The sequence below is a fragment of the Monopterus albus genome, unplaced genomic scaffold, assembly GCF_001952655.1.
Source record: "Monopterus albus unplaced genomic scaffold, M_albus_1.0 scaffold92.1, whole genome shotgun sequence".
Taxonomy (NCBI): Eukaryota; Metazoa; Chordata; class Actinopteri; order Synbranchiformes; family Synbranchidae; genus Monopterus; species Monopterus albus.
In genome coordinates this window covers 1393660-1403121 of record NW_018127972.1, presented here as the reverse complement: position 1 = coordinate 1403121, position 9462 = coordinate 1393660, and the positions used below count along the sequence as shown (strand labels likewise).

General features: G+C 40.1%; 2 protein-coding genes across 5 annotated transcripts in view; one reads left to right on the top strand and one right to left on the bottom strand.

The window, feature by feature from the left end:
- The window catches only part of rcn3 (reticulocalbin 3, EF-hand calcium binding domain), a 7449-nt gene extending 2186 nt beyond the window's left edge, over positions 1-5263 (top strand). For both annotated transcript variants that reach the window (XM_020608364.1, XM_020608365.1), the window contains exons 4-8: positions 38-210; positions 900-960; positions 1056-1147; positions 2797-2904; positions 4645-5263. In XM_020608364.1, coding sequence (XP_020464020.1) covers positions 38-210; positions 900-960; positions 1056-1147; positions 2797-2904; positions 4645-4752 — 542 coding nt within the window. In that variant the 3' untranslated portion in view covers positions 4753-5263. The remainder of the gene's footprint in view (positions 1-37; positions 211-899; positions 961-1055; positions 1148-2796; positions 2905-4644) is intronic.
- Positions 5264-7204: 1941 nt separating this feature from the next.
- Positions 7205-9462, bottom strand: part of nosip (nitric oxide synthase interacting protein) — a 7882-nt gene continuing 5624 nt past the window's right edge. For all 3 annotated transcript variants that reach the window (XM_020608367.1, XM_020608366.1, XM_020608368.1), the window contains 3 exons: positions 8251-8321; positions 8043-8151; positions 7205-7318 (listed from right to left, as the gene is read on the bottom strand). In XM_020608367.1, coding sequence (XP_020464023.1) covers positions 7247-7318; positions 8043-8151; positions 8251-8321 — 252 coding nt within the window. In that variant the 3' untranslated portion in view covers positions 7205-7246. The remainder of the gene's footprint in view (positions 7319-8042; positions 8152-8250; positions 8322-9462) is intronic.

Here is a 9462-nt window from a genome sequence, read left to right as displayed (position 1 = left end):
TTATGTTCCGTTTGTTACTGTTTTGTTTTTTTTCCAGATGGGGAATTTGATGATGTTGAAGACAAGGCTACCTACAAGTCCATGCTGACCAGGGACGAGAGACGTTTCAAGAACGCTGACCGAGACGGTGACGGTATTGCCACTCGTGAGGAGTTCACTGCCTTCCTTCACCCTGAGGAGTTTGATTACATGAAAGATATAGTAGTGCAGGTATAATTTACTTTTTAACAGTCAGGAACTTTGATCACTACGAGTACAGTTGGCATATCATATTACATATTTTGACACCTGCATGAACTGGTGTGCGTGTGATGATACGAACACTGAAATAATTCTTAAATGTTTTGGAATATGTTGAACTGAGAAGAAACAGATCTATTTTGGTCAGAAGGATATATACCATTGATAATTGTTCAAATTATAGACACTTGTATTTCATCACTTGCTGAAATGTTTTAAACTGTTATTTGTTACACAGAAGAGACTAATATAATGGAGAAACTCTAACTTGTTTGTGAAAACTGAATATTAAGGCAAAGCTATGGAGAAAAATGATCATTTGTTTGCATGGATTTGCAGATCAGTATTTTTTACATATGGCAGCTGGGGTGGCTTTGTACCTTAGCTTTACTTTTTCGTTAAATTCAAACAAGCACATATGATTTATACTGAATAGTACACAGAATATTGTGTTTTTAGGGGTTTAAACTGCACATCCTTCTTTGCCCATAATCATCCCAGTTTATGATACAGTTATGATTCTATTTATGTAACAGTGAAATAGCACAAGCAGTTTTTGTTCATAGGTCCCCTTATTGTTCAGAAATTTGCTTGATTCATTAACTTGAGTTTAACTCTATGAATGGACTGCCATGAGAATAAATTGTTTTCTCCTTTAGGAAACTGTGGAAGACATCGATAAGAACGGGGATGGCAAAATAGCCATAGATGAATACATTGGTAGGTGACTTCTGTTTTCTCTCTGACCAACTCCCCTGCCACTCCTAACCTGGAGGCAACTTGTCATTAAATGTGTGTGTGCTGCTGCTCCACAGGGGACATGTACACACCAGAGGAAGGGGAGAGTGACCCCGATTGGGTGCAGACAGAGCGGAAACATTTCTTAGAGATCAGAGATACCAACAAGGTAAAAGCTGCTCAGCTGTTCAAAACTGCTTTGTTTAGTTGTTTCTCAGCACAGCAACATGAGGTGGTGACCTGGCCAGGGTCCCAGGCTGGCAGAACCTTGACTATAACTGTCTGCTGTGGATATTTTTATGATAACAATGTGCCAATGACAAAGTGAGAACAATGTGAAGAGCTTTATAGTGAGTTTCAGCTCATTGTTTAGCTGTCAGAGCCACAACTGTACTGAGTCTCAGACACAGTTAGGGACTAGCACTTGGTTAAAGAGCCAGATATTTCTGTCATGGGTTGGTGGAGACTACAGAACTAACAGAATGAATATTGGACTTGCATTCATCAGGTAGACATAAACGGCACTCCAATTGAATGATCATGAGAAATAAGCAACTTTAAAGGTACTGATATGTCAGTGCTGTGCCAGTAATTGCAGATTTAAAGAACTCATGGCATGCTCGTTTCCAGCCATTTAATGTTTAATCTTGGGCACCTCTGGATTAGCTTTGCACCCATCATAATTCCAAATATTCTGTAATTATTTCAGAATGATTAAACCAGAGAGCCTCTTCCTAAAAATGAGAAGATGGTTCATGAATATGCACAACTCCTGCCGCCGGTGTTGTGGAAAGTGGACTGTGAACTGCAGCAGCATTAATTAATTTAAATTTCTCCTCCATAGATAGGTAAACAATGGTATATGTACTGATGAAAAGAGACGTGTAACACTCTAAACAAAGCAGGTAATTGAGAAACCCCATATTTTAACTGGCATAATGCAGACATAGTAACTTCTCCAGCCTTACAGCAATCCCAACATTACAGAAACAAGGCATTAACAGACATGTAACGTGGTAGCATAGCACTACAATAGCATCATGGATCATTGATCCTCTCCTTAATCCGCAACTGTCTGGGGATTATAACCATAGTTTAATAATTTTGTTAGAAAACAGTCTCGCAAGCCAGAGTCTGTGAGTATAAACCGAGTTACTTCTGCATAGAAATACTAGATCCTACTCTACATACACCTAATTTTTTGAGCTTTAGGTCACATGTAAGATGATAATTCAGAGTTGTGGCATTGTAAATAAGTCAAAAAACAAAGAAAAGCATGCCATGGGCTCTTTAACTATATATATATATATATATATATTTGGGGGGCTGTGAGAGAGCGAGAATATAAGAAAGATCGAAATCTTTGCAGCTAAAACATCCTGTTAGTCCCTCCTATGGTTTAAGTTCCAAAAGCACTAAATCCTACATTTCCCATAAACACATCTACATTTATCTAACTCCAGGTCCCCAGTTTGTAACGCAGGCTTTCTGCTATAAATGTGTAGTCTTCTAAGATAACCCTGATGACATAATCATGGTTGTATCCTTGACACATCTCCTCCACACAGGGCAACAACAGGGTCTGTATCAGTATGCAGTGATGATCTATTTGCTTTCATGTTGTCAAGGAATATGACGGATATAACACTTGTGTGAATGTGTTCATCTCACAAGTTCCTTCGTGTGACAGCGGAGATCAGTTTTACTTGCTCGGCCTTCAGCGTCATTATTCCTGTGCTCTGACATGCTGAGTGGATTGATTTCTCTGATCTGTGAGAGACACTCACCTCCTCAGTAATGCACCTGTGTGTTGTGCAGGATGGCTACCTGGATGCTGCTGAGGTGGCCCACTGGATTTTGCCAGGAGAGGTTGACCATGCTGACAATGAAGCCAAGCACTTGATCCACGAGACAGACACTGATAAGGTACAGTGGCCACCACATTAGAAACTGTGCCTTTGATACAGCCACATCTCACACTGCCCTTTTTTCAATACCAGAGGTTTTACTGTAGGTTCTTCATTCTAAAAATGGTAATAGAGAATGGAAACTGACACTACTATTAGATCAAACCATCTTTTTATATCATCAGTTGTGCACCCTTCTCCTTATACACTATTCACTGAACGAGTAAGAGCATCCCATGAATATGACAGCTCATTCGCTGTTCTCCACAGTTTAGGGTTCATTGCTCCACCGTTTTTAGAGTTTTGTTTTAGCATTCCTGGCGTTCTGAGCTTCTCTTCTCCATTTCTGTGTGAGATGTGTGCACTCAGCACTCGGTCTCGTGCCCTTTTATGGGCATTGGCAAGGCATAAACCTATGCTAATTAGGAACAACGGGCATGCGCTTTCAACTTACAAATACATGTGAATGATCACTGTAAGAACACGGATACAAACAATTCTGCAGTTTAAGAACACGTTCATGAATCAGGTGTAGACTTTTCTTAGGACCTTAAGAACAAACTAAGAAAAAATTTAAGAAAACACTTGGGAAGATGTTTGTGGATGAGGCCCAGTGAGCTTGTGTTACTAACAAGTATTGGTAAATGGTCTTATACTTGTATAGCGCCTTTCTATGTTTTTACAGCACACTCAAAGCGCTTTCACACATTATTCAGCCATTCACCTATTCGCACACACCGGTGACATCACCGGGAGCAACTGGGGGTTCAGTGTCTTGCTCAAGGACACCTCGACATGTTGACTGGACAAGCCGGGAATCGAACCGCTAATCCTCCGGTTAGGAAACGACCCGCTCTACCTCCTGAGCCACAGCCACTCCCGACTATTGTGTATCACATCCTGACATACAGGATCTTCTTCTCTGCGCCATAGAGCTCCACAGACTTTTATAAACATATTAGTGAGCTACATGTTTGCACTGGGTGACAGGTTCCTTCATCACCATGAACACACACACACACACTAGTTTATTCTGACTCAAGCCCACACACACTGTCCTGCTGCCACACACACTCGCTACAGCAGTACAGGGACTTATTGACCATCCAGCTGCTAACTCTATACACTGAGCCAAGCTAATATCGATCCACCACCTAGTGTTAGAGTAGGATAGCAAAGTAATGAAGCATTGCTAGAATTAGTAATTGTAATGTAATTACTGAATTGTCCCTTGCACTACTCGTTACTGAAAAAGGTTAGCAACATTACTGTAAGGTGTTAATGCTGCCAAGTGATGCACTGGGCTTGGAGCTGAGAGCTACAAAGTGTTGAGACACACAATAACATGTCGGTTGATGATGAGAGCTGTATAGAAAAACTACAGCTTATCCTAAGTTATCCTTTTGATAGGGCTACATTGAGTTACCAATATATTAGGCACACCTTGCTTATACAGGCTAACAGACAGCCCTGTTGTACATACGTCGATAAAGATTGTAGTCTGTTATTGTTGGGAATGTATTGAAGAGATGGTGTTTGATTTGAAACTCATTCACAGTTTGACATGCAGTCAGTTCCTGGTGTGTGCTGTCAAGTACATCAGTTAACATGGTGCCAATGATTGGGGTAATTGTGGGTTAACTATTAACAACCTTTTCTGTCTCTCTCTCTCTCCCTCCTATTTTTCCCCTCCTCCTCCTCTTCCTCTTTCTGTCAATCACAAACCAATGTTGGATGGAATCTGCTGATCAAACAACAGGATGACAAAATAACCAAGAAGGAGATTCTGGCCAACTGGAACATGTTTGTGGGCAGCCAGGCAACCAATTATGGGGAGGATTTAACGAAGAATCACGATGAACTTTGATGAGCCGTCAGGTTCCGAGAGAAGCTCATTTGGGGTTATATTTAACTGCAATAGAGATTTCTGTTCCTGTGGTTTTGGGTGGGGCAGGGGAGGGACTTAATACAGTCAGTAAAGTATGGTTCTGACTCTAGGCTGACTCTGTATGTTGACATCAAGGGTATAATCATGTGCCCTTATACACACGTGCACAATACACAACTTCACACACAGACTTACTTCAGCATGTAGGCACATACTGTGTATGTGACCCTATACACAACCTTCTCCCTGTTTTAGCTGCAGATTATAGAGATAACATATCGTTTGTTGTCCAGTGACAAATGTATCTCCTAAATATCACAGCTACAACCAACATGCACTGGCATCCACTTGAAACAATGCTGCCTTCAAGCCAAAGAAGTTCAAAAGTGCCTTCAATATACGGGGATGCAGTTGTTCGTTTTTTTTTTTTTTTAAAGCCAGCAAACGTTGTTTTTTTTACTGAGACACAAATGGTTACAAATGTCAGAAAGCATGTGTATGTTTGTAAACATCTGCTGCCCAACAGTGCATGGCTTTCAGACAGCAGAACAAAGAGGGGGTTTGGAGACTGGCTGATTTGGTGTTACTGACTTTCTACAGCTTGACTATGAAGTAAAGTCTTTTTTTTCTACAATTAGTAGTTTTTATTTTGCACCAACCACAAATTGCCACACAAGTGACATTACTGGATTGTATGATTGTAATTCTGATTGATATTATCAATATCTATCAATAGTTTATCTTTGCACTTGTGTGAGATGTTCTGTTACAATTTCCTGCCTCCATTATGACATTACAAGGTCTTGGTGTTAAACTTTCTAAAGCAGAGGTGAATCTGGGCAGTGAATTCAATATGAACACTTACTGTGTCAACTTTCAGCACAGAGGTATTGTAATGATATAATCTTATGTCATTTCTGTAGTCTAAATCACTTCAGTCAGATGCATTTATAGTTACGTTTTGGTTTTACACATGAAAACTTTGGTTAAATAAAGCTGTACTGTTTAAATATCATGAATATTTTTGTACATTATATTCAGAGGTGTCCCTAATATTCTGACCCTCTCATGTATGTAGATGGGGAAGACAAAAATATAGAGACACCTCTGGATATAATGTCGACAAGTACACCACCACCTTTAACTATGACCTCAATAATAAACATAACTGAGTTTATACATTCGCCAAAAACTGAAACATTTTGAGCTTCATAAACATAATCATAATCAACAAACGCGTGGACAAAGGGGGGGGGGGGGGAGGAAAGCTCCAGTATTTTGCAGCTGGTCATACATTGTTGTCACTGAATTCTTGCATCGTGATTGATTCGAATTGTTATTGAGGAAAAGTCACATCCCTAAGCTTTACCGATGGGTAGAAAACACTCTTCTTCCTTATAGTGTTGACTTCATTTTCAGTAAGACAGAAGGCAGTGATGATTGATACCCAGTGGAAAATCTATGAGAAACAATCTGAAGGGAAAGAAGTGGTTAAATAAGCCAATGTAAGATACTAAGGAAATGACTATGCAGGGTACAGTACACATTACAGTCCTTTGGTAACATACATAATTTGCACTGAAGTAATAGTCTTTTTATGACATGCCAAAAAATGGTATTTTGTGAAAAAATAACTGGCAGAACAAATAAACCTTTGTAAAAGCCACTTGCAGACATCAGGGGCCCTCTATGGAAATGTTCCTCACACTGTCATCTTTAGTCATTCAGCTCCACTGGCATAATCACAAAGTATCACGGCTTTTGTCGTCGTCTAACCATATGTAAAATAAAAACCACAAGTACTAGCTGTATTCATTTCCATATTTCTACCCCTCCCTGTGCTCTGTTCGTCAGGACGGCCGTCTCACACTTTCTGAGCTGTTGGACAAGATCGACTACATCAAGACCAGTACCATCACGGATTATGGCGGCATGAAAGTGGATGGCCATGATGAACTGTGAAAAGTGTTCTACAGCACAAGAATGCACTTCATGATGTTTTACAGCTTGTCGAGCTCAGAGTGAATGTGAGGATGTCCTCTAAAGCACAAGGCAATGTGAACTGAGGATTCCCAGATGCATGTTCAGACACACTCTGACTGGGCTTCGCCCAACGCTGCATATGGATACAGAATATCATCTCTGAAAGTACAATAAAAACAACCAGCCATTGGTTTCTGTATTTTTAATGTAAACAACATGAAAATTGCTTAAAGTGATCCTACGCATCATGTCTACTTCAACTACTGTTACATGCAGTTAAAGGTAATGAATGATTTCATAGGCTAACATGAACATTAAACATACATACAATGACTATAGCCAATACCCAGTAAATGGAAACAAGTGTCCGGCTGAAAAGTAAACTGACAACACACTGGGGAGGAAGTCTGTTAAAAAATATATCATCCTTTGTCATCCCGTGAAACTACAGTGAGGGTGTAGATAAAGTCACAGTGACAGCACTGTTCAGTCACACTTGCATCACTGGACGAGCCTCTTTGGCATTGAGGTCAACGCCGGACGCAGCGAAGCCGGTTCCACCCTGTCAGAACATGGTACATACCGTCAGCACCACAAGTTCATGTCAGAGTACAGATACAGTCTGGAGAGATGTGGGAAACTAAATTGTACTCCTGCTTAGTGTGCAGCAGCAAGAAACAGAAAAAAGCTTGTTTAACTAAATAAGCTTCAGAGTGAGTCATCACCACCGTCTGCCATCGAACAGGGGCACAACTCCCCACCACCATGTCTCTTTTCATTGTGTCTACACCCATATGAGAAAGCACCTGGGCCTGTATTTATTAAACATCTCAGAGGAGGAAATCACTCCTAAGTGGACAGAAATTCTAAGAATCGTGCACTTTTGGTCCTATCTTTAGGAGTAGAAGTGCTTTGTCAGCATTCCTAGCTTAGGAAATCACTGCCATCTCCACCAAAATATAGGATTAGCTCCAGTTTGGCCAAAAATACAATAGCATCTGTGCAGGACTCAGAACATCTCGGTTTCTGTCTCCACAGAAACCTTCACTTGAAAAGCAGAGCCAATATCACCATTTCAGTTTTCTACTGTCTAAAGCTACAAATGTCAACAGGAAAGGTGCACAAACACAGGAAAAACAAACTAGACAGCAAAAAGTCTGGCAGCATTTGCAGTGTTCCGAGCAACTTTAACACAAAGATAAAAGACCAAAACACATTTCGGCATAAAGCCCAGACTTTTTGCTTTCTAGTCTGTCCCGCCGCTCTACACAGAAGTACACGCATACCCTCTGCAGTGGAATGATGTCTTTGTCAGACAGTTTGTCTCCAGTCATGGGATCAATCATGTCTTTCTTGATCAACTTCTCCACACACTCCTGAGTCACCACAGCACCCCTGAACACCAGGACGGAGAGCGGGTCACTTCATCACAGTACTACCACAGAACACTTAACATCTGAATGTCAGGGTGAGGGAAGATATGGTGGCACTCACGAGGGTCGTAGAACAGCGCAGGGAACACTGTTGCCCAGAGCATCTCTGGTTACTGCACACACATACCTATCCTGGAGACAGAGGACAGGATTAAATCCATCTGCTGGCACAGAACAGGATGTGAGCTGCTCTGCTTCATGTCACTGGCAGCTTTACTTGTCAAACTAAAGGAGACAGTTCTGGAAACATCTTGCAGAATAAATAATTCACTAGTTAATCCAAAAATGGAGAGATTAATTGATAATCAAAATCAATAATAATATTTTCATGATTTGTTAACAATATATAAAATAAAAAACACTTGACTTGCCCTTAAATGTAAGTCAAGTCCTGGAATGTGGTGGAGAAAAGAAAAATCCCCTTTACTACAGACACATTTGAAAACAATTCCAAATCACTGGACTAAATCCTTTTCACATTCAGCTCCAGTGTCAATTTTGTTCATGAAAACTATGACTAAAAATATTTGTTGATGACCTATTTTTCAGTAAAAAAAAAACATATCTGACTAAAACGAATATGCATTTTTATCAAAAACTAAAACTAAATCAAATTCAGGTGTCAAAATTAACATGGCTCAGTTTTTACACTTCACTTTCAGACTTTAATTGCCAACTGTCAAACCTCTGTAATTCCTTTCTTGTGTTCAAACAAGACACTTCTAAGTTACAGCAGAAAATCAACCAAACTGCCTGCAGTAAGGAACACACACACCTGGTGAAGTGGTCCAAGTGGGCTGCAACTGAAATGTCTGTGTATATAAGACCTGTGAACTGAAGCTTCGCATAACCAGCATCATTCACTGGGTTGCACAGTTAGCGTAGAAGACCTTGCTACATGTATGTTATCTGCACTGTCCAGTTATGTTATGTGAACAAGTTACAGTGGATATAAAAAGTCTACACACCCCTGATAAAGTGCCAGGTTTCTGTGATGTAAAAAAAACGAGACCAAGATAAATAATTCCAGAACTTTAGCCACCTTTAATGTGACCTATAACTTGTACAACTCAATTGAAAACAAACTGAAATCTGTTTTTCAGTGGAATGTAAGAATAAAAAACTAAAATAATGTGGTTGCATTAGTGTGCACACCCTTAAACTAATATTTTGTTGAAGCACCTTTTGATTTTATTACAGCACTCAGTCTTTTTGGGTATGAGTTTATCAGCAATGCACATCTTGACTCTGCAATATTTGCCCACTCTTCTTT